The 26,193-nt window shown below is 55.0% G+C and overlaps 2 protein-coding genes across 4 annotated transcripts in view; one reads left to right on the top strand and one right to left on the bottom strand.

Moving 5' to 3' along the window:
- The window catches only part of SEMA5B (semaphorin 5B), a 214,979-nt gene extending 189,092 nt beyond the window's left edge, over positions 1 to 25,887 (bottom strand). For 2 of the 3 annotated variants that reach the window (XM_069982448.1, XM_069982452.1), the window contains exon 1: positions 25,771 to 25,887. The gene's annotated coding sequence lies outside the window, so the exon portion shown is untranslated. Of the gene's footprint in view, positions 1 to 5,524; positions 5,545 to 25,770 lie in introns of those variants that run through there. The other variant, XM_069982450.1, reaches the window with a different exon arrangement.
- Positions 2,283 to 3,401, top strand: LOC138801735 (uncharacterized). The gene has a single exon (XM_069984827.1). It carries the CDS (start codon positions 2,283 to 2,285, stop codon positions 3,399 to 3,401), a length of 1,119 nt encoding a protein of 372 aa, XP_069840928.1.
- Positions 25,888 to 26,193: the final 306 nt, after the last annotated feature.

Here is a 26,193-nt window from a genome sequence, read left to right as displayed (position 1 = left end):
TCGCCGGGATTAACCGTTATGTTCTGCGAATGAGACACGATCGGCTAATGAGGCGGTGCAGGCCGCAGGCGGCGAGGGGTTAATGGGGAAGAGAAGGTGCACGCCAAATGGAGGAAGGGTTTCAAAAGGCGAACAATACACCCCCCACCCCCGGCCGCAGCATTATAACGTAGGGAAACAAGGAAATTGTGTGGTAACCCCCGGCAACCCTGGATGACTAATGTGTGACCACTGTGATGGCTGCAACAACGTCCAGCAGTAAATTCAGGAGGCAAACACACAAGAGCGGTGGACGAGGCAACGGCCTGAGAAACACTGAAGAGAACCCTGTCTCAGGTGACGTACTGATTAGGGCGGGGCTTCACCTCATGGAGGTCCTGATTAGGGCGGGGCTTCACCTCATGCAGGTCCAGATAAGGGCGGGGCTTCACCTCATGGAAGGTCCTGATCAGGACGGGGCTTCACCTCATGGAAGGTCCTGATTAGGACGGGGCTTCACCTCATGGAAGGTCCTGATTAGGACGGGGCTTCACCTCATGGAGGTCCTGATTAGGACGGGGCTTCACCTCATGGAGGGTCCTGATTGGGGCGGGGCTTCACCTCTTGGAGGGTCCTGATTGGGGCGGGGCTTCACCTCTTGGAGGGTCCTGATTGGGGCGGGGCTTCACCTCTTGGAGGGTCCTGATTAGGGCAGGGCTTCACCTCTTGGAGGGTCCTGATTGGGGCGGGGCTTCACCTCTTGGAGGGTCCTGATTAGGGCGGGGCTTCACCTCTTGGAGGGTCCTGATTAGGGCGGGGCTTCACCTATTGGAGGGTCCTGATTGGGGCGGGGCTTCACCTCATGGAGGTTGTGATTTGGTGGGGTCAAGTCAAATAGATCCATAGGCCCTGATCCCCTATTCTTCAAGATGCCCATTTCTTGCTATATATTACAGCGCAGCAGACTCCGTGCCAGTGTGAATGACGTCCAAGCACAACGTGGATTAGTCTGTCAGAACACGCCGGGCCGGGATTCCCTCTGATCTGACAAGTCTCCGGCCTGAGAGAACTTTATTGTATTGTTTCCTGGTTTTCAGTTGTTTCCTGTTTTATTTCTGTTTAATGTTTTTTTTTTTACGATCAATTTGCGCTGATTGAGGCTTAAGACGTCTCCGGATAGCGAAGAAAGGATGGAGACCGATGTGATAGCTCACTGTTCACACTACACCACTGGGAAAGACAGGAGACGCCATTACTATAGATGTAACTGGTCCCAGTATATGAGACACCATTACTATAGCTATAACTGGTCCCAGTATATGAGACGCCATTACTATAGCTATAACTGGTCCCATTATATAAGATGCCAATACTATAGATATAACTGGTCCTAGTACAGGAGACGCCATTACTATAGATGTAACTGGTCCTAGTACAGGAGACGCCATTACTATAGATGTAACTGGTCCTAGTACAGGAGACGCCATTACTATAGATGTAACTGGTCCTAGTACAGGAGACGCCATTACTATAGATGTAACTGGTCCCAGTACAGGAGATGCCATTACTATAGATGTAACTGGTCCCAGTATAGGAGACACCATTACTATAGATGTAACTGGTCCCAGTATAGGAGACGCTTTCTTCCAATTATGAGAACATGTACGCTCACCCAAGCTGAGTGTGCACATATACAAGACAGATGGGAGGACCGGCTGCCGGTCATGTTTAATACAGTTGCCAATGCCGTTGTATCCAATCCTTTATACCACCTGTAGAGCTACGTATCTAAGCCTATGATGTGTGATACTGCTGCAGTATCCAAATCTATCACTGGTTATACTGTTTGCAAAGCCTCTGTATCTAAGACTATATTTAAAGGAGGGACTCCGGGCCGATACACTGTAACCAACAGCACAGATCAGAGCGGCAGGGTAAAGCATGGACTCCGGGCTGATACACTGTAACTAACAGCACAGATCAGAGCGGCAGGGTAAAGCATGGACTCCGGGCTGATACACTGTAACTAACAGCACAGGACATGGCGCACAGCAACCTGAGACTCCACTGATCAGAGCTGCGTCCTGATAAAGCAGAGCAGCAGGGTAAAGCATAGTAGTCACTGACCTGTGTCCTGCTAGAGAGCTGTGCTCTGTGCGCCTCCTCCCCTCTCACAGCACAGACTGAGGCAAGATGCAGCTTCACCCCCCTCCTCCCCTCCCCATGTAATTGAGAGGTTTTGTTCCTCCTGTCCAGGCTCCTGTTTGTCCGATGTCTCACTATTTTAGCAGACCGCGTCTACAATGGTCACCCCAGACCGCGTCTACAATGGTCACCCCAGACCGCGTCTACAATGGTCATCCCAGACCGCGTCTACAATGGTCACCCCAGACCGCGTCTACAATGGTCACCCCAGACCGCGTCTACAATGGTCACCCCAAACCGCGTCTACAATGGTCACCCCAGACCGCGTCTACAATGGTCACCCCAGACCGCGTCTACAATGGTCACCCCTGACCGCGTCTACAATGGTCACCCCAGACCGCGTCTACAATGGTCACCCCAGACCGCGTCTACAATGGTCACCCCAGACCGCGTCTACAATGGTCACCCCAGACCGCGTCTACAATAGTCACCCCAGACCGTGTCTACAATGGTCACCCCAGACCGTGTCTACAATGGTCACCCCAGACCATGTCTACAATGGTCACCCCAGACCGCGTCTACAATGGTCACCCCAGACCGCGTCTACAATGGTCACCCCAGACCGCGTCTACAATGGTCACCCCAGACCGCGTCTACAATGGTCACCCCAGACCGCGTCTACAATGGTCACCCCAGACCGCGTCTACAATAGTCACCCCAGACCGTGTCTACAATGGTCACCCCAGACCGTGTCTACAATGGTCACCCCAGACCGTGTCTACAATGGTCACCCCAGACCGTGTCTACAATGGTCACCCCAGACCGTGTCTACAATGGTCACCCCAGACCGTGTCTACAATGGTCACCCCAGACCGTGTCTACAATGGTCACCCCTGACTGCGTCTACAATGGTCACCCCTGACAGTGTCTACAATGGTCACCCCAGACAGTGTCTACAATGGTCACCCCAGACAGTGTCTACAATGGTCACCCCAGACTGCGTCTACAATGGTCACCCCAGACAGTGTCTACAATGGTCACCCCAGACCGCGTCTACAATGGTCACCCCAGACCGTGTCTACAATAGTCACCCCAGACCGCGTCTACAATGGTCACCCCAGACCGTGTCTACAATGGTCACCCCAGACAGTGTCTACAATAGTCACCCCAGACCGAGTCTACAATGGTCACCCCAGACCGTGTCTACAACGGTGCTGGTTTCCACCTCCTGCATCGATATCCTGCAGCTCGCGGCCCTGATTTCTACATTGCGCTGATTGATGTCGCCCGCAGGAGCAGAGCGCAGAACACCAGAAAGAGTTTCTGTAAGGATCATTAACTCCTCATCCAGGGCGTGAAGAGGAGGGGAGCGCTGAAGAACAGGTAACAGAGCTGCCTGCTCCGCGCTGATCCTCACAGCATCCACAACAATGGAGGAGAAGGAGGCGGAGCCACTGAACAATACAAAGGCAATCAATTCCCTGACACATCATTAGAAGGAACAAGATGTCAATCGATGGAAACAAAGTATCAGTCATTGTACTGAGGGCCGAAACAACGTCCCATGTCCCAATGTAACAAGGTGCGGGAGCGACGGCCACACACAGCAGCACTAGGGCCAACATGACGGGGGACAATGGGTCACAGCATCCCCCACTAATTCCAGGCCGACACTTACCGATTCCACAAACAGAACGGCAGAACTATAATGACATGTAACCGGTGTCCTGTATCCGGCCGCTCTAACATGGTCCCGCTATAATAAAGGACCATCAGCCCCTCTAAGCTGGGGAACCAGGCATCCAGTACCTCTCAGCAGCACAGAGGAATCAGCAGAACACATGGTAATGTATGACCTGCCGCACCGGCGGGAGGGGGCTCTGTAAGGCCGTGTTCACACGTTGTGTTTTGTAAGTGACCCCATGAAGATTTCTGCAGAAGTCTGCGGGAATGTTACCCGGATGGGCACAGTACTGAGGCGGGCAGCCGGTGTCCGCACTATTTATACACGTGTTCCACCATCTATAAATAGCGCTGCCATGAGCGAGCCGGCTCGGATTACAGCGTGACCCGGGAGCAGCGAGGGCGGACAAATCTACCACATCATCATCCAGATGTGCAGGGATAACCCAGCCGCTCCGCTGACAGCGCTCGGGGCCCCACCTATACATCCCCCCATGTCCCCGGGGCCCCACCTATACATCCCCCCCCCCCCCCCAAGTCCCCACCTATACATCCCCCCATGTCCCCGGGGCCCCACCTATACATCCCCCCATGTCCCCGGGGCCCCACCTATACATCCCCCCCATGTCCCCGGGGCCCCACCTATACATCCCCCCATGTCCCCGGGGCCCCACCTATACATCCCCCCATGTCCCCGGGGCCCCACCTATACATCCCCCCATGTCCCCGGGGCCCCACCTATACATCCCCCCATGTCCCCGGGGCCCCACCTATACATCCCCCCATGTCCCCGGGGCCCCACCTATACATCCCCCCATGTCCCCGGGGCCCCACCTATACATCCCCCCATGTCCCCGGGGCCCCACCTATACCTCCCCCCCTGTCCCCGGGGCCCCACCTATACATCCCCCCATGTCCCCGGGGCCCCACCTATACATCCCCCCCCCCCCCCCCAAGTCCCCACCTATACATCCCTCCCATGTCCCCGGGGCCCCACCTATACATCCCCCCATGTCCCCGGGGCCCCACCTATACATCCCCCCATGTCCCCGGGGCCCCACCTATACATCCCCCCATGTCCCCGGGGCCCCATGTCCCTTGGGCGCTCCCCCTCACCTCCAGCTCCATTCTAGCCAAGATGTAACACAAAAAAAGACCACTGACAACCAGTGTGGCCAACGTTACAGCTCCACAAGAGTTGTCACCTGGTATATAGGGAAGGAGGGGGGTTTCATTCTATAGATATATTCCAACTGAGGAGCAATGGTGGTCAGGTGGGTTGTCAGGGACAATACTGGGGCAGGGGTAGCCAGATTAGTTGGTGGGACTGGTTGTCAGAGGCCAAACTGGTTCTGGTTGTCAGGGGCCATTTTGGCTCTAGTAGATCAGACGAACTGTCAGGGACCGTAATGGTCCAACTGGTTTACAGGAATAATACTGGTTCTGGTAGGTAAGACTGATTTTTAGGGACCATATTGGTTCAGGGTGGTCAGATTGTTGTCAGGGACTATACTGGTTATAGGTGGTTGTCAGGGACCACACTGGTTAGAGGTGGTTGTCAGGGACTATACTGGTTAGAGGTGGTTGTCAGGGACTATACTGCTTATAGGTGGTTGTCAGGGACTATACTGCTTATAGGTGGTTGTCAGGTAGAGGCCATGCAGCCTTCCCAGTAAGCAATGTAGCTGACATTGAGCGGCTTTGGGCTGATATTTACCATGTTCTCCGGGGAGATGTTTTGGGGTCCCTCGTCCGGGGTGGGGGGGTTGCAGGTCCTCGCCCGCTGGAGACGCTGGGATTTCTCGCTGAATGGCCGTCCAGTGTAATGTGTTTTGACAGCTCTCCTGGAACGGAGAAGGGCTGATTCAGAGCTAAATAAATACTCTCTCTCTGGCCGGGACGAGAGCTCGCCACATTCCAGCGCTCTGCCAAGAATACAGCGCTCGCTCCCATGCCGCTCCGCCGCCTCTCCGCCTGAGAAACAGGAAACTTCACTGGACTTTTTGTCCTGAAAAGGCCTCAAAATGCAGCGTGATTGGGCGCCCGGCGCTGGCTCAGTGTACCCCGAGACCACGGGGGGCAACGGCGCTGAATGGATGGAGAGTTACAAAGGAGAGCGAGCGAGAGAGGGGGGGAGAGAGCGCTGGATACATTATATAGAGCTCGCCGGCACATAACAAGCCACATAATTACTGTAATGTGTCCCCAGGGGCGTCCGCAGGGGCCGCAGAGTCCGATCGATCACTAAGCTCAAAGATCCCTGCGCCTTATCACAATGAACCTGCTGCAGCCTTGTACTGGGGGGAGGGGAACGCAGAGACCCCACAGTGCCCAGAAGTGTTATCAGAGGATCGGCCGCTATCAGTCACACAAACAGGAGACACAACACAAAGGACGGAATATAAGAGCAAATCTATAGATCCCAGCGGAAGCCCATAACTAATCTCACAGTATAGACCAGATAGTGTGACCGCTCTTACAGTATATACCCCATAGTGTGACCGCTCTTACAGTATATACCCCATAGTGTGACCGCTCTTACAGTATATACCCCATAGTGTGACCGCTCTTACAGTATATACACCATAGTGTGACCGCTCTTACAGTATATACCCCATAGTGTGATCGCTCTTACAGTATATACACCATAGTGTGACCGCTCCTACAGTATATACCCCATAGTGTGACTGCTCTTACAGTATATACACCATAGTGTGACCGCTCTTACAGTATATACCCCATAGTGTGACCGCTCTTACAGTATATACCCCATAGTGTGACCGCTCTTACAGTATATACTCTATAGTGTCACCGCTCTTACAGTATATACACCATAGTGTGACCGCTCTAACAGTATAGACTCCATAATGTGACCGCTCATACAGTATAGACTCCATAGTGTGACCGCTCTTACAGTATATACACCATAGTGTGACCGCTCTTACAGTATATACCCCATAGTGTGACCGCTCTTACAGTACAGACTCCATAGTGTGACCGCTCTTACAGTATATACACCATAGTGTGACCGCTCTTACAGTATATACACCATAGTGTGACCGCTCTTACAGTATATACACCATAGTGTGACCGCTCTTACAGTATATACCCCATAGTGTGACCGCTCTTACAGTATATACACTATAGTGTGACCGCTCTTACAGTATATACACTATAGTGTGACCGCTCTTACAGTATATACACCATAGTGTGACCGCTCTTACAGTATATACACCATAGTGTGACCGCTCTTACAGTATAGACCAGATAGTGTGACCGCTCTTACAGTATATATACCCCATAGTGTGACCGCTCTTACAGTATATACCCCATAGTGTGACCGCTCTTACAGTATATACACCATAGTGTGACCGCTCTTACAGTATATACTCCATAGTGTGACCGCTCTTACAGTATATACACTATAGTGTGACCGCTCTTACAGTATATACACCATAGTGTGACCGCTCTTACAGTACAGACCCCATAGTGTGACCGCTCTTACAGTATATACTCTATAGTGTCACCGCTCTTACAGTATATACACCATAGTGTGACCGCTCTTACAGTATATACACCATAGTGTGACCGCTCTTACAGTATATACACCATAGTGTGACCGCTCTTACAGTATATACCCCATAGTGTGACCGCTCTTACAGTATAAGCTCCATAGTGTGACCGCTCTTACAGTATATACACCATAGTGTGACCGCTCTTACAGTATATACACCGTAGTGTGACCGCTCTTACAGTATTTACACCATAGTGTGACCGCTCTTACAGTATATACACCGTAGTGTGACCGCTCTTACAGTATATACACCGTAGTGTGACCGCTCTTACAGTATATACCCCATAGTGTGACCGCTCTTACAGTATATACCCCATAGTGTGACCGCTCTTACAATATATACACCATAGTGTGACCGCTCTTACAGTACAGACTCCATAGTGTGACCGCTCTTACAGTACAGACTCCATAGTGTGACCGCTCTTACAGTAGAGAACTCCTCCCTACATGGCGGATGATATTTTCAACCAATAAATGTCACCTCATTATGCGCGCTCCTCAGGCTCCGCCCTCCACGTGTTATTTCTAGAAGAAGATGCCGCTAATCTGCCTCCTGCACCGCCCTGCGCCATTTATCCTCAGAGGCTGAATTGAGACGTGGAGCTGTCTGTTCGCTGACAAGTGACAATGTCCGAGAGAAGACGCTGGAGCCTGAATGTTATCTCGGCCGCCCCGCGCCTCTGACGGACGCCGATGAATAGAACGTCTTCTCTCTTTTATCTCCCTGATTTCCAAAGAGACGAATTATATCCCCGGTAACAGTCTCGGCTCAGACATCTTCGGAGAATGACAGCCTGACACGGCAGAGGACGAGGGAGGCGGCAACGGCCACAATCGCCTCTGCCGCAGGACTACAGCTCCCATCATGCCCGCACCCAGCTTTTCCAGGAACGGACGACGCGGCGGGGTCAGAGGTCACCTCCCCCAATCTTGTGTACGATCTCCGCATCTAGATGAATCATTAAGCAGAATCTGTCTTGGGTTTTATTCATGACGACAATTCTGCGGCCCCAGTACACGGAATCTATTGAGCGGGAATGAGATGGGCGCAGCAACGGCCGCGGCCGACGCTTAATGGTCATGCATTTTACATTTAATTTTTAAATTGCTTTACCAGTTACGGAAAGAAAAAAAAAACACAAAACGTGAGACGGGAAGATGGATGCCGCGCCGGCCGTACTTCATTACAGCTCCAGATTAAATGCAATTTAAAACAAGTCGGGAAATAGCAACAAGGGGGGGCGCCATGTCCTGGCATCATTGGGGGAGGGGTGCAATCTGGATAATATCTGAAAGATATTATGATAAAGCTACAGCCACATTGGGACAAGGTGGGGGAACAATGGCTGCAGTTATCGTGCAGACGTGATCCTAGAGGCTCTGGGGCCCCACTACATAACCTTAAAGGGGAACTCCAGCAAAAAAATTATTGCACATCAACTAGTGTCAAAAAGTGCCAGAAATTTATATTTGACTTCTATTTACAAATCTCTTCCAGTACTTATCAGCAGCTCTATGTCCTGCAGGAAGTGGTGTATTCTCTCCAGTCTGACACAGTGCTCTCTGCTGCCACCTCTGTCCATGTCAGGAACTGTCCAGAGCAGGAGAGGTTTTCTATGGGGATTTGCTGCTGCTCTGGACAGTTCCTGACATGGACAGAGGTGGCAGCAGAGAGCACTGTGTCAGACTGGAGAGAATACACCACTTCCTGCAGGACATACAGCAGCTGATAAGTACTAGAAGACTGGAGATTTTTAAACAGAAGTAAATTACACATCTATATAACTTTCTGGCACCAGTTGATTTAAAAAAACAAAATTGTGAACAACCCCTTTGAGCCGAAATACCGGACATAATGCATAGGCTTATAGCTTACGGCTCGGTATACAGAAGATGCCACTTGTGCTCTGTGCCTGTAGGGAGCGGCGGGCAGCGGGGCAGGATGGGGCTCGCTGTTCTACCCCCTGGAAGTCGGCGCCCTCTGCCCACAGCTTACTGGCTTGGTGCGGCAGGGGAGCCCCCATAAGTGATTTCACTGGCAGCGTCGCCCCGGCCTGTACCAGGCGGCAGCAGCTTGCCTGGCATCATCCCACCCGTGTGGCACAAAATCCCAGAGATGACAGATGAAGCCAGAAAGTGACTAACGGCACCGACCCCGCGGTTATTACACATCAGCCGGACCGCGGAGCGCAACGCCGAACCATCCGGAACCATAGACCGGACTGATATAACAGGTGATGTGTGCGCCAATTATATTATATGCGCCAATTCCACCCTCTACCCCAGGTCATTATAAGGTGAGGGGGGGGGATATTCTATAGGGGCTCCTGGCTGAGCTCACACGGGGTCTCCTGAACCCAGACAATGCTCAGTTAAAGGGGGGCAATAGTTTTCTTCTTTTTTGAATGGCATCTAAAAGATACACAGATTTGTCATTTAGTTCAATTTAAAATTATTCCAGTACTTATCAGCTGCTGTATGTCCTGCAGAAGTGGTATATTCTTTCCAAACCTACATAATCTCCAAAGCCTCCAAACCTACCTAATCTGTCACCGATATTGTGGGCACTGTGAAGTACTGGGGTATAGCGGGGGCACAGCAGCTGACAATGATGGCACTGGGGAGAGGGAGGGACTACAGAGGGCACTGGGGGGAAGAGGGACTACAGAGGGCACAGGGGGGAAGAAGGACTACAGAGCGCACAGGGTGGAACAAGGACTACAGAAGGCACGGGGGGGGGAGAGGGACTACAGAGGGCACAGGGGGGAAGAAGGACTACAGAGCGCACAGGGTGGAACAAGGACTACAGAAGGCACGGGGGGGGGGGGGGGGGGAGAGGGACTACAGAGGGCACAGGGGGGAAGAAGGACTACAGAGCGCACAGGGGGGAACAAGGACTACAGAAGGCACGGGGGGGGGAGAGGGACTACAGAGGGCACTGGGGGGAAGAGGGACCACAAAGGGCACTGGGGGGGGGAGAGGGACTACAGAGGGCACTGGGGGGAAGAGGGACTACAGAGGGCACTGGGGGGAAGAGGGACTACAGAGGGCACTGGGGGGAAGAGGGACTACAGAGGGCACTGGGGGGAAGAGGGACTACAAAGGGCACTGGGGCATTGTGGCTGGCACTAGGGTACTGTCCCTGGCCGGCAGTGCAGTGTGCCCGCTGTTCTCGGTTATCAGCAGGGAGCAGAGATATAAATCTGTACCAAACGCTTCACCGCAGCCGCCGACAGATCTGGAATATAAAGACGACTCCTGATTTTACGATATTTACATCTCGCCAACCGTAGCAATCAGAAATTGCAGAGGCGGCGATAACCGGGGAGAAGCGGGCAGAAAATGACCGAGGACAGAAGAGTAAACACGCTGCCCGCAATGTACACACGGGCAGACACCCCTACATTATTACACAGCGTTATCTCTCCCTGCCGCCACCGCTGGCCCAGACGTTCGCCATTTACTCAAGATTTCTGAGGGCTGGCACCATCTGTGCCCGGCGGCACGGAACAGATTTATACGAGGGGCCGCGCTAAGTAAACGCTCCGCCAACTGGAAGGAAAAATGTCTGCGCTTCTGCACAAAGTGTAACGGTGGTCACATGACTCCAGAGGCAGAGGTGGCCGCCATGACGGATGATGAGGGGTTATACTGCGGAGGCAGAGGTGGCCGCCATGATGGATGATGAGGGGTTATACTGCGGAGGCAGAGGTGGCCGCCATGACTGCTGCTGTGGGGTTATACTGCGGAGGCAGAGGTGGCCGCCATGACTGCTGTTGTCGTGTTAAACTGTGGATCACACCCATGTTATTCGCTGTGGGCGGCGGCGACCTTCGCTTATCGGATGGCGCCCAACGTCACCTCTACAGGACGGATTCCGGTAATCCATTATCCACGAAGAATCCTTCCGACATGACCACAATGGACGTCAATCATCTGAGGTGAGAAAAACACGGCCGGGGTCAGCGAGCAGCAGAGGAAGCTGGGGCCCAGGAGCTGCGCCAATGTGTCACCTGGACAGCGCAGAGGGCTGAGACCGCACAACAACACTCAGTATGTCAGCCGGGGGACGCAGCTTACTGACTGTTTCCAGCTCGTCAGCACCTGGGATGTGACCGGGAACAGGAAAAGGAAATGACCCCGAGATCGCACTCTGAGCTCTGGCAGCGAGCAGATGACCGACACCGCGCCAAACCCAATAATCTGCCACCAGAGGTCACCAGTGGGAAGCGTCAGATCTACGGTGGGAATAAGTGACTGGGAGAGATGAGATCCGAACATCTGGAGGATTAACCCTCTGACTGCTGGCGAGGATGACCAATAGCCTCATTAACGCTCTGACTGCTGGCGAGGATGACCACTTGCCACATTAACCCTTTAACTACTGGCGAGGATGACCACTTGCCTCATTAACCCTCTGACTGCTGGCAAATGTGACCAGTATATACAGCACTTCCTACTATCCCCATTAACCCCATAATGCAGAGCATGACCACTATTCCCAATAACACTGTAATACTGGGGATGACCACAAGCTTCATTAACTCTGTAACTGCTGGAGATGACCACTACACGTAGCACTGTCCACTGCGCCATCGCTGTCCGATACCCCTCTGAAGAATTCCTTCAGTAATCTTACACGAACACGGACCACCATCACACTCCAGTCACCCCCAGAGCTGCATTCACTATTCTCCTAGCTGCCAGCAGACAATGAACCAGCAGGTGATGACAGATTCTGCCCCCAGATAAGCCGGTTACAGAGAAGCAGCAGAATGGTGACTGCTGCTCTGGAGTTTTCATGAGCCATACATTAACACACATCAGCCATTGGCTTCCATAGTGGGAATCTCGGCGGACGCTGCCACCCCCCCCCTGCGGTCTCTGGACCCCCTGGCGGTGATTAACCCCTCCTGTGCCAGGCCGGAGCTGGGGTTACTGGATGCGGTGAGCAGCGAGTTATTAGAGGTTTTGCGCCTGTGAGTTTTGGCGCACGTCACAACCACAAGTCACTGGGAGTGAATCCTGGATCAGCCGGCGAGTCCCAGCTGAGCGGTTTTTCTGGAACGGCTACGGAGCAGAGCGATTCTGGCAGCGCTCCTCCCTGCAGCTGCAAAATTACATTATCCGACTGAGATATTCACAAAGTCGCTTCATTCCAAAGTTCATCTTCTCCTTCCACTCCCTCCAGAAAACATTGCGCCGTACGCTGCCAGATGAGGCGTCCGCCGCCGGGCAGGACGGAGGCGAAAAAAAAAATGAAACCCCCCAAAATAGGTCTAATTCCTCTAATCAGATCATCAGGAATAATCCGGAAGTGAACTTCTCATATCCCTCCAGATCCCATTCATGTCTAAAGAAATCGCTGCTCATCCTGATCCTCCTGGTTCATGAATAAAATGCAAGAACTAAGGTAAAGACTGAGTAAAGTGACTGCGGAGATGTAAGTGTATACCACAGGTTAACATGGGCGCCAACCGGAGGGCAATCCGCCGCGCTCCCAGGACGGACACGACGCTCACGTACAGTCATTTCACGGCCATGCATTATACCGCGCTCACCACCACCTCCGAGCGTCCTGGTGCAATTAATAACTTTCAGCCGACAGCAAGAGAAAATTCCAATTTAACAGAGTCCTGCGACTGGGGCGGCGGCGGCAGGGAGCGCGGGGAGTCACCATGCAGATTCCCGCCATTCAGCAATCACATTCTGATTAAACCCTCTGGTCACCGCGGTTAATGTCCTCTCTCCATAGAGTCACCTTCAGCCGAGACGGAGAGAAATTCATAAACCCAGAGCTGTCCGGAATATCTCAGGATCCCCCCGAGGTGGAAAAGGAGGAAGAAGTGCGCAAAAGCTCAGAGGAAATATCATTGAGAAGAGCAGAACTACAACTCCCAGCATGCCCACATGACAGCCAACAGCTAAAGGCCACTAACATCCATGATACATACGGCCTGTATACATTCAGTATAGAGAACAAGGGAAGATTTGGAAATCTGTATGCAAAGAGCTCCCCCTAGAGGCGGCAGACAGAGACTTGTCATGTGACCACAACAGGGGGTTTGGATCTTTGGGCCCTAACCTTAAATATACTATATGGGAATCTAAATACAGCTCTGCAATTATACCCCCCCACCCCCACCCCATGGGACATATAGTGACTGTTCCCCCCCCCCCCCCCCCCCCGTATACAGGACATATAGTGACTGTACTCTCTGTATACAGGACATATAGTGACTGTACTCTCTGTATACAGGACATATAGTGACTGTACTCTCTGTATACAGGACACATAGTGACTGTACTATCTGTATACAGGACATATAGTGACTGTACTCTCTGTATACAGGGCATATAGTGACTGTACTCTCTGTATACAGGGCATATAGTGACTGTACTCTCTGTATACAGGACATATAGTGACTGTACTCTCTGTATATAGGGCATATAGTGACTGTACTCTCTGTATACAGGACACATAGTGACTGTACTATCTGTATACAGGACATATAGTGACTGTACTCTCTGTATACCACTTTGGCGGCAGGGAACACGTTACATATGTGCCGCTCTTTGCTGAGATTTCTCATCTCCAAGAACAAAAACGGACTCGCGAGTTTTAATTATCCACCTGGAGAGAAGAGAAGCAATTACCGCCGAGGACGAGAGGCGAATGAATCTCACACATCCGCTGCTTGGTCGCTCAATTCCCTGTGAAATCTCCACATTCTGCGCTCTGTCCATTACCATAACTCACCGCGCACACACCAGAGGCTGCGGCCGTCATAACAATGCAGGGAGGAGAACGCCAGCAGCTGCCAGAGGGGCACCAACAAGAGAGGGGCACCAACAAGAGAGGGGCACCAACAAGAGAGGGGCACCAACAAGAGAGGGGCACCAACAAGAGAGGGGCACCAACAAGAGAGGGGCACCAACAAGAGAGGGGCACCCACAAGAGAGGGGCACCCACAAGAGAGGGGCACCCACAAGAGAGGGGCACCAACAAGAGAGGGGCACCAACAAGAGAGGGGGAACCAACAAGAGAGGGGGAACCAACAAGAGAGGGGCACCAACAAGAGAGGGGCACCCACAAGAGAGGGGCACCCACAAGAGAGGGGCACCCACAAGAGAGGGGCACCCACAAGAGAGGGGCACCCACAAGAGAGGGGCACCCACAAGAGAGGGGCACCCACAAGAGAGGGGCACCCACAAGAGAGGGGCACCCACAAGAGAGGGGCACCCACAAGAGAGGGGCACCCACAAGAGAGGGGCACCAACAAGAGAGGGGCACCAACAAGAGAGGGGCACCAACAAGAGAGGGGCACCAACAAGAGAGGGGCACCAACAAGAGAGGGGCACCAACAAGAGAGGGGCACCAACAAGAGAGGGGCACCAACAAGAGAGGGGCACCAACAAGAGAGGGGACCCAGGGCACTGATGGGATGGGGACCAACAAGAGAGGGGCACCAACAAGAGAGGGGCACCAACAAGAGGGGGGGACCCAGGGCGCTGATGGGATGGGGACCAACAAGAGAGGCACCAACAAGAGGGGGGACCAACAAGAGGGGGACCCAGGGGGCGGGGACCAACAAGAGGGGGGCACCAGCAAGAGGGTGACCCAGGGGGCTGACAGGATGGGGACCAGCAAGAGAGAGGGACCAACAAGAGAGAGGGACCAACAAGAGAGAGGGACCAACAAGAGAGAGGGACCAACAAGAGAGAGGGACCAACAAGAGAGAGGGACCAACAAGAGAGAGGGACCAACAAGAGAGAGGGACCAACAAGAAATAGGGACCAACAAGAGGGGGGGACCCAGGGGACTGACTGGATGGGGACCAACAAGAGAGGGGGACCAACAAGAGGGGGACCCAGGGTGCTGACAAGATGGGGACCAACGAGAGGAGGACCAACAAGAGAGGGGGACCAACAAGAGAGGGGGACCAACAAGAGAGGGGGACCAACAAGAGAGGGGGACCCAGGGTGCTGACAAGATGGGGACCAACAAGAGAGGGGGACCAACAAGAGAGGGGGACCAACAAGAGAGGGGGACCAACAAGAGAGGGGGACCAACAAGAGAGGGGGACCAACAAGAGAGGGGGACCAACAAGAGAGGGGGACCAACAAGAGAGGGGGACCAACAAGAGAGGGGGACCAACAAGAGAGGGGGACCAACAAGAGAGGGGGACCAACAAGAGAGGGGGACCAACAAGAGAGGGGGACCAACAAGAGAGGGGGACCAACAAGAGAGGGGGACCAACAAGAGAGGGGGACCAACAAGAGAGGGGGACCCAGGGTGCTGACAAGATGGGGACCAACAAGAGAGGGGGACCAACAAGAGGGGGGGACCAACAAGAGAGAGATCAGCAAGGTGGGGGGGGGACCTGCAAGAGAGGGGCACCAGGAGGCTGACCGGATGGGGACCAGCAAGAGAGGGGGACCCAGGGGGCTGACCGGGTGGAGACCAACAAGAGGGGGACCCAGGGGGCTGACCGGATGGGGACCAACAAGAGAGGCACCAACAAGAGGGGGGACCAACAAGAGGGGGACCCAGGGGGCGGGGACCAACATGAGGGGGGCACCAGCAAGAGGGTGACCCAGGGGGCTGACAGGATGGGGACCAGCAAGAGAGAGGGACCAACAAGAGAGAGGGACCAACAAGAGAGAGGGACCAACAAGAGAGAGGGACCCAGGGGACTGACTGGATGGGAACCAACAAGAGAGGGGGACCAACAAGAGGGGGACCCAGGGTGCTGACAAGATGGGGTCCAACAAGAGAGGGGGACCAACAAGAGAGGGGGACCAACAAGAGAGGGGGACCAACAAGAGAGGGGGACCAACAAGAGAGGGGGACCAACAAGAGAGGGGGACCAACAAGAGAGGGGGACCAACAAGAGAGGGGGACCAACAAGAGAGGGGGACCAACAAGAGAGGGGGACCAACAAGAGAGGGGGACCAACAAGAGAGGGGGACCAACAAGAGAGGGGGACCAACAAGAGAGGGGGACCAACAAGAGAGGGGGACCAACAAGAGAGGGGGACCAACAAGAGAGGGGGACCAACAAGAGAGGGATCAGCAAGGTGGGGGGGGGGGACCTGCAAGAGAGGGGGACCCAGGGGGCTGACGGTATGGGGACCAACAAGAGAGGGACCCCGGTTGTCCAAAGGGATGGGGATCAAAGTGTAACATACAGATCACTGGATACAACTAACTATGTTCTAAACCATCACATGACTCTCTAGGCACAAAGTAATATAGTGTTCTATAGTAACACAGGGATTGGCGGATACAATGTAACACAGGGATCGGCGGATACAATGTAACACAGGGATCGGCGGATACAATGTAACACAGGGATCGGCGGATACAATGTAACACAGGGATCGGCGGATACAATGTAGAGAGAACTGCAGGGAGCACTTCAGCTTCGGAGGAGAGATCACAGCCCCTCTGCCCCCGGCTCCTTCTCAGAGACCCCCGGAGGGGGGGGGGGGGATACAGCATCTGCTGCAGGAGAACAACATTTCATCATCACAAAATTACACAAATCTGAAGAGTAAACACAGGCGGCTGCGTAAACCAGATGTTCAGCTCTGCGCCGAGACCCACAAAGCATCATAGAACGTCAGAGGTTACACGTCCATATAACACGGCCGGATCCCGTAACAATCTGATGTACATATGATATAAAATATAATAGAATTGTTTATTTGTATAGCGCACACAGATTCTGCAGCGCTTCACCTATCTGTATGTTTTTGGGTGAGGGAGGAAACCGGAGTACCCGGAGCAAACCCACGCAAACACGTTGCAAGGCTACAGTGCTAACCACTGGGCCACCTGTAATCATGCTGTATCCTCCAGTCACCTCCAGAGCTGCACTCACTGTTCTGCTGTTACATCTGGTCTTATCTTCCAGTCACCTCCAGAGCTGCACTCACTATTGTGCCATTGCATGATATTTTATCCTCCAATCACCACCAGAGCCCCATTCCTTACACAATTTATATGCAGAATACTCAGAATCCATGAACGCTTTGCTGACATAGACATCTGTAATATTTTATAGTTTCAGACCCATAAACCTTCATCATCATCATCATCATCATCCAGTTCTTCCATTTTCTAATAAACATTGTATTTTCAACAAGATACCAGATCTCTGTTTGCTGTCAGTGAACGCTGTCTACATTCAGAGGGTGAAGACTGGTACAGACAAAACCCTGCCCACAGCTGAGGGTTTGGTGCACTCGTCTCCAGTCTACAGAATCCTCTGAATGGCACAAATTCACAAGTTCAGGATTCTGGGTCACAATCTGCCGACCTCCCGCCGCTAAGTGAATCCGCCGACCTCCCGCCGCTAAGTGAATTCGCCGACCTCCCGCCGCTAAGTGAATCCGCCCACCTCCCGCCGCTAAGTGAATCCGCCCACCTCCCGCCGCTAAGTGAATCCGCCCACCTCCCGCCGCTAAGTGAATCCGCCCACCTCCTGCCGCTAAGTGAATCCGCCCACCTCCCGCCGCTAAGTGAATCCGCCCACCTCCCGACGCTAAGTGAATCCGCCGACCTCCCGCCGCTAAGTGAATCCGCCGACCTCCCGACGCTAAGTGAATCCGCCGACCTCCCGACGCTAAGTGAATCCGACAACCTCCCGCCGCTAAGTGAATCCACCGACTTCCCGCCGCTAAGTGAATCCGCCGACCTCCCGCCGCTAAGTGAATCTGCCGACCTCCCGCCGCTAACCTCATTTACCTCCCGCCGCTAAGTGAATCCGCCGACCTCCCGCCGCTTAGTGAATCCGCCAACCTCCCGCCGCTAAGTGAATCCGCCCACCTCCCGCCGCTAAGTGAATCCGCCAACCTCCCGCCGCTAACCTCATTTACCTCCCGCCGCTAACCTCCCACCTCATTTACAGCTCGGGCATCTGCATCTCACTTCTTTTACTGCTGTGAAATCCGGACGGAAAAGCCGCAGAGGTTCCAGTGACGTAAAATGGGGCGAATCAGAGTTTGGGTCCCATCATCCTCATCATCACTGGTCATGTGACGGACGTTCCCCCCGCTGTACACGGAGATGAATCTGCTGCGGCAGGATGGAGACTCTGACATCTCTCCTGACATGGTGATCGGTTTGCGGTATATTTCCTCGACTCCATGGTGATTAACCTCAGGGTCTCCGGATTTTACACACAGTATATTCTGTACATTTCATATTCTTAACATTTGTCCTCAAAGTAAGAACCCTGTAAGTAGTTAGGTTGTGGGACTACATCTCCCAGCAAGTCCTGGCAAGGAGTCCGTCCTCCCCTTCCAGCCCTGTGTGTTCTGCAATGTCTCCTCACATTCTCCTCCATCCCGCTGACTGCTGCTGCCCCCTATTGTTATAAGACCAGTCTCACCATCAGACAAAGGCAGCGCAGGAGACTGGTCTGTATATAGTACCGCTCTATGCCGCAGCGCTGTACAACCCATGAGAGATATACAAAGTGATATGAGAAATAAAAGCCACATTGCAGGAGAATGGACAGAAGAGCTGACACTCTAAACCCTGACTATGAAGAGAGAGACCATGGATTTTATAGGCTAACCCTGTGACAAGCGGACAGTGTGATGGAATATGCTATAGGGGTATATAGAGGATGTGAGGGTATATACATTGCTATGTTTCTTCTTACATGTCAGTCCTATCCATGAGTCATACTGGGGGTAACATCTGCAGCAGAAGACCCCGGCACCGTCCCGGATGGGGACAGCCTCCAGTATACGTAAATGGCATTCCACCGCAAGGAAAACCACGTGTATCCAAGGGATAAACACACGGGCGAGGGGCGGATGACAAATCCCTTTCCCAGGTGGGCACAGCGAGCCCTTTGTTCTGTGTGCGGCTATTGATGGGACCACCTCAGTGCAGCCTGATGTAGACAGGATCCGTGCCACGTCCCCCCATCCCCCGGAGTGTGACAGGGGTCAGCCGGGGCCAGGGCTGTCAATTACCAGCGGCAGCCCTGGGCAGCCAGGAACAAAGGCAATGACACCTACCTGGGATTAGGAGTCTCCGCTCGCTTCCTCCCAGCGCAGAGCCCTCCATCCCTGCCCAATGCAACACACAAGCAATGTTTACACATCAGTGCCCCCCAATGCAGCCCGCACCGGCCGCTGGCAAACACAAAGGCCATTACAGAGCATGGAGGGGGATAATAAAAGCGGCAGCACAATGCAACGGCCAAGAACAACCCCCCCACAGTGTAAGGTGGGGAGTATACAGCACCGGCCAATAACAACCCCCCCCTCCATAGTGTAAGGTGGGGAGTATACAGCACCGGCCAATACCCTCCCCCCCCCATAGTGTAAGGTGGGGAGTATACAGCACCGGCCAATACCCCCCCCCCCATAGTGTAAGGTGGGGAGTATACAGCACCGGCCAATAACAACCCCCCCCTCCATAGTGTAAGGTGGGGAGTATACAGCACCGGCCAATAACAACCCCCCCCCTTCATAGTGTAAGGTGGGGAGTATACAGCACCGGCCAATAACCCCCCCCCCCCCCCATAGTGTAAGGTGGGGAGTATACAGCACCGGCCAATAACCCCCCCCCCCATAGTGTAAGGTGGGGAGTATACAGCACCGGCCAAAAACAACCCCCCCCCCCCCCCCATAGTGTAAGGTGGGGAGTATACAGCACCGGCCAATAACAACCCCCCCCCCCCCCCATAGTGTAAGGTGGGGAGTATACAGCACCGGCCAATAACCCCCCCCCCCCCCATAGTGTAAGGTGGGGAGTATACAGCACCGGCCAATAACAACCCCCCCCCCCCCATAGTGTAAGGTGGGGAGTATACAGCACCGGCCAATAACAACCCCCCCCCCCATAGTGCAAGGTGGGGAGTATACAGCACCGGCCAATAACCCCCCCCCCCCCCCCCCATAGTGTAAGGTGGGGAGTATACAGCACCGGCCAATAACCCCCCCCCCCCCATAGTGTAAGGTGGGGAGTATACAGCACCGGCCAAAAACAACCCCCCCCCCCATAGTGTAAGGTGGGGAGTATACAGCACAAGCCAATAACAACCCCCCCCCATAGTGCAAGGTGGGGAGTATACAGCACCGGCCAATAACAACCCCCCCCCCCCCCATAGTGTAAGGTGGGGAGTATACAGCACCGGCCAATAATAACCCCCCCCCCATAGTGTAAGGTGGGGAGTATACAGCACAAGCCAATAACAACCCCCCCCCCATAGTGTAAGGTGGGGAGTATACAGCACCGGCCAATAACAACCCCCCCCCCCCCCATAGTGTAAGGTGGGGAGTATACAGCACCGGCCAATAACAACCCCCCCCCCCCCCCATAGTGTAAGGTGGGGAGTATACAGCACCGGCCAAAAACACCCCCCCCCCCCAATAGTGTAAGGTGGGGAGTATACAGCACCGGCCAATAATAACCCCCCCCCCATAGTGTAAGGTGGGGAGTATACAGCACCGGCCAATAACAACCCCCCCCCCATAGTGTAAGGTGGGGAGTATACAGCACCGGCCAATAACAACCCCCCCCCCATAGTGTAAGGTGGGGAGTATACAGCACCGGCCAATAACAACCCCCCCCCCCCCCCATAGTGTAAGGTGGGGAGTATACAGCACCGGCCAATAACAAACCCCCCCCATAGTGTAAGGTGGGGAGTATACAGCACCGGCCAATAACAACCCCCCCCCCCCATAGTGTAAGGTGGGGAGTATACAGCACCGGCCAATAACAACCCCCCCCCCCATAGTGTAAGGTGGGGAGTATACAGCACCGGCCAAAAACAACCCCCCCCCCATAGTGTAAGGTGGGGAGTATACAGCACCGGCCAATAACAACCCCCCCCCCCCCATAGTGTAAGGTGGGGAGTATACAGCACCGGCCAATAACAACCCCCCCCCCCCATAGTGTAAGGTGGGGAGTATACAGCACCGGCCAAAAACAACCCCCCCCCCCATAGTGTAAGGTGGGTAGTATACAGCACCGGCCAATAATAACCCCCCCCCCCATAGTGTAAGGTGGGGAGTATACAGCACCGGCCAATAACAACCCCCCCCTCCATTGTGTAAAGTGGGGAGTATACAGCACCGGCCAATAACAACCCCCCCCCCCCCCCCATAGAGCAAGGTGGAAAGTATACAGCACTGGCCAATAACCCCCCCCCCCATAGTGTAAGGTGGGGAGTATACAGCACTGGCCAATAACCCCCCCCCATGGAGCATAGTGTAGGCCTGGGAGTATACAGCACCGAAGGGTCCACACTATACACAGCAGATAGAGAGAAGCACCGGGGTATCCGCACTTTGAACAGAACGGGGAAACCTCAGCTTGCACCCCAACATTTACCATCCCTCCAAGTTACACAAAGTCTCCGATATTTGGCAGATCTGTGTGAGACGAATCCCATCAGCCTGAGAACTGATCAGATCGGCCTAAGAGTCTGCAAATAACCGAGAGAACAAAGCAGCATCTGTGGCCCCCGATCCCCCGCAGCCTCCAGATCCCCCGCAGCCTCCAGATCCCCCGCAGCCTCCAGATCCCCCGCAGCCTCCAGATCCCCCGCAGCCTCCAGATCCCCCACAGCCTCCCGATCCCCCACAGCCTCCCGATCCCCCACAGCCCGCCGCAGCCTCACGATCCCCCCCCCCGCACTGTACAACCTTTTATGTAACAACAAATTCAGGAGCAATTCCATCCATACTAATCCATAGAGTCAGTATCTGTAAGAAAATTAGGCTCAGGGGCCGGAGAAAGATAGAGGAGAATGATAGAGAGGGGCAGAGGGATGATAGAGGGGGGGCGGGCAGAGGGATGATAGAGGGGGGGCGGGCAGAGGGATGATAGAGGGGGGCGGGCAGAGGGATGATAGAGGGGGCAGAGGGATGATAGAGGGGGGGCGGGCAGAGGGATGATAGAGGGGGCAGAGGGATGATAGAGGGGGCAGAGGGATGATAGAGGGGGCAGAGGGATGATAGAGGGGGCAGAGGGATGATAGAGGGGGCAGAGGGATGATAGAGGGGGCAGAGGGATGATAGAGGGGGCAGAGGGATGATAGAGGGGGCAGAGGGATGATAGAGGGGGCAGAGGGATGATAGAGGGGGGCAGAGGGATGATAGAGGGGGGCAGAGGGATGATAGAGGGGGGCAGAGGGATGATAGAGGGGGGCGGGCAGAGGGATGATAGAGGGGGGGCGGGCAGAGGGATGATAGAGGGGGGCGGGCAGAGGGATGATAGAGGGGGGCGGGCAGAGGGATGATAGAGGGGGGCGGGCAGAGGGATGATAGAGGGGGGCGGGCAGAGGGATGATAGAGGGGGGCGGGCAGAGGGATGATAGAGGGGGGCGGGCAGAGGGATGATAGAGGGGGGCGGGCAGAGGGATGATAGAGGGGGCAGAGGGATGATAGAGGGGGGCGGGCAGAGGGATGATAGAGGGGGGCGGGCAGAGGGATGATAGAGGGGGGCGGGCAGAGGGATGATAGAGGGGGGCGGGCAGAGGGATGATAGAGGGGGCGGGCAGAGGGATGATAGAGGGGGGCGGGCAGAGGGATGATAGAGGGGGGCAGAGGGATGATAGAGGGGGCAGAGGGATGATAGAGGGGGGGCGGGCAGAGGGATGATAGAGGGGGGCGGACAGAGGGATGATAGAGGGGCGGGCAGAGGGATGATAGAGGGGCGGGCAGAGGGATGATAGAGGGGGGCGGGCAGAGGGATGATAGAGGGGCGGGCAGAGGGATGATAGAGGGGCGGGCAGAGGGAAGGATAATGTGGCATCTGGTATATTGGATGAAAAGAGAATAGAAAGGATACAAAGAGTGTAAACAAACAATAAATATAAATAATAAAGACATATACAATAAAAGTGGAGGCATCCCCCCCCCCCAAATGTAAGACCCCCGCCACCACCAGGGATATGTCTGGTTATGCTGTTTGTGATACAACTACTGTACAGTATATAATAAAGGTTCTTTTTTTGTTCAGCGATAAGAGAGAATTCTTCTTCTTCTGGAAAAATAAGACGGAGCGCCTCTATGGGAGCCAAAAGTATACAAGACCCTGCGGAAACCCGGTATATAGCAGGTATACAAGTCTCCTGTACATTTCAGTGGGTTTCTTGTTACCAACGTTCCCTCTACTCCTCCTCCCATCATTGTCACCGTCAGTCACTACTCCTCCCATCATTGTCACTATCAGTCTCTATACTCCCATCATTGTCACTACACCGATCACAGGGGGAAGGGGGGTCTACACTGATCACAGGGGGAAGGGGGGTCTACACCGATCACAGGGGGAAGGGGGGTCTACACCGATCACAGGGGGAAGGGGGGTCTACACCGATCACAGGGGGAAGGGGGGTCTACACCGATCACAGGGGGAAGGGGGGTCTACACCGATCACAGGGGGAAGGGGGGTCTACACCGATCACAGGGGGAAGGGGGGTCTACACCGATCACAGGGGGAAGGGGGGTCTACACCGATCACAGGGGGAAGGGGGGTCTACACCGATCACAGGGGAAGGGGGGTCTACACCGATCACAGGGGGAAGGGGGGTCTACACCGATCACAGGGGGAAGGGGGGTCTACACCGATCACAGGGGGAAGGGGGGTCTACACCGATCACAGGGGGAAGGGGGGTCTACACCGATCACAGGGGGAAGGGGGGTCTACACCGATCACAGGGGGAAGGGGGGTCTACACCGATCACAGGGGGAAGGGGGGTCTACACCGATCACAGGGGGAAGGGGGGTCTACACCGATCACAGGGGAAGGGGGGTCTACACCGATCACAGGGGGAAGGGGGGTCTACACCGATCACAGGGGGAAGGGGGGTCTACACCGATCACAGGGGGAAGGGGGTCTACACCGATCACAGGGGGAAGGGGGGTCTACACCGATCACAGGGGGAAGGGGGGTCTACACCGATCACAGGGGGAAGGGGGGTCTACACCGATCACAGGGGGAAGGGGGGTCTACACCGATCACAGGGGGAAGGGGGGTCTACAACGATCACACAGTGCCAGCTCCTCAGAACAGGAGACTCCAGGGGAACTGAGAAAGTTTTTGTTACTTTTTGGGCAAAGTTGAGAAATTTGTGTCCAGAGAAGGGGGTACTGGGGGATTCGAGGTGCAAACAGGAAGGGGGTAAATAAAGGGTAGGGGTACTGGGGGCAGAAGGGGTACAGACAGGGCTGTGGGCACAGGGGGATTTGGGATGCATACAGGAGGGGGTACTGGGGGGCAGAGAGGGATTCGGGGTGCATACAGGAGGGGGTACTGGGGGAAGAGGGGTGCATACAGGAGGGGGTACTGGGGGCAGTGGGGTGCATACAGGAGGGGATACAGGGGGGCACAGAGGGATTCGGGTGCATACAGAGGCGATACTGGGGGGCAGAGGGGTGCATACAGGAGTGGGTACTGGGGGGCAGAGGGGGTGCATACAGGAGGAGGTACTGGGGGGCAGAGGGGGTGCATATAGGAGGGGGTACTGGGGGGCAGAGGGGGTGCATATAGGAGGGGGTACTGGGGGGCAGAGGGGGTGCATATAGGAGGGGGTACTGGGGGGCAGAGGGGGTGCATACAGAGTGGGCACTGGGGGGCAGAGGGGGTGCATACAGAGGGGGTACTGGGGGGCAGAGGGAGGGCTGGGGGCACAGGCAGGGGGCAGGGTTTGTCCCCCCTCCCCTGCTTCGCCCTCTCTGATGTTCCTGGAGACGTGATGTGAAGGTTAATGGCGCAGCCCCCGACCACAAAGACACCAATTACCATGTGAAATAAAAGCTTCCCGTGCGCTGGCTACCAGGCTGGCTACCCCACAGCGGGCACCGAGCACCCCGCACCCACCTACCTGTGCCCACCCTGCCCGACAATAACCTGTCAGCAGCAGCCCAGACAGGGGGCACCTACCTCTGCCCATGGGCTAAAGTGGCAGCACAGACATCTATCCGGCTCCCACTACCAGATACCAACCCGCAGTGTGCCCGTCCCCTCCTGTGCCCACAACCAGCCGGGCATCTTAGCACAATATACAGTTGTATCATACCCAGAAGCCGGGCAGCAACTTTACCCAGATCTGCCCCCTGTGCCCACCAGGACACAGAGGGGGCAAAGAGACCAGACACCTGCCCCAGCTGCCCCCATCCCGGGCAGTAACCCTGGTGCCAGGCGGAGAATATCGGGGGCACCAGGGGGGGCAGCTCAGGGGTATAAGCACTGACAGTGAGGTCACGGGGTGAGGGGCACAGTTTGGGGGACACTCGGGGGGACCCCGGCACCGTGCAGGATGGGGGTCCCGGCGGAGCGGACTGAGGCGCAGAGTTTCGGCTGAATTCCGTCAGACATCTCCGGGGAGTGCGGAGTCCGCGGCCGGGGGTACTCACCGAGCTCCGGGGCCGGGGGGGCCGCTCCTGGCATCAGTCTGGGGGTCCTGACAAGTCCGCGGGGGGCGCAGCCTGGAGCCGGGGGCGCACGGACCGCGCAGCATGGAGCGCACTGAGGACTGGTGGAGGCGGGGGCGGGGCCGGCAGCTGACGTCACCTAATGTATGCAGCAGGGGGCGGGGTCACAGGGGCTCAGGCTGGGGCTCTGCAGGCTCCGGCCGCGGAGGGGTTAATGCTCTGCACAGGGTCCACAGGGGGGATGCTCTGCACAGGGTACACACAGGCAGGATGCTCTGCACGGGGTATACAAAGGCGGGATGCTCTGCACAGGGTACACACAGGCGGGATGCTCTGCACAGGGTATACACAGGCGGGATGCTCTGCACGGGGTATACACAGGCGGGATGCTCTGCACGGGGTATA

This window comes from Dendropsophus ebraccatus, chromosome 9 (genome assembly GCF_027789765.1).
Source record: "Dendropsophus ebraccatus isolate aDenEbr1 chromosome 9, aDenEbr1.pat, whole genome shotgun sequence".
NCBI classification, from domain to species: domain Eukaryota; kingdom Metazoa; phylum Chordata; class Amphibia; order Anura; family Hylidae; genus Dendropsophus; species Dendropsophus ebraccatus.
Note: the sequence above shows the minus strand (reverse complement) of the source record. Positions and strands in the feature narration are given on the sequence as shown.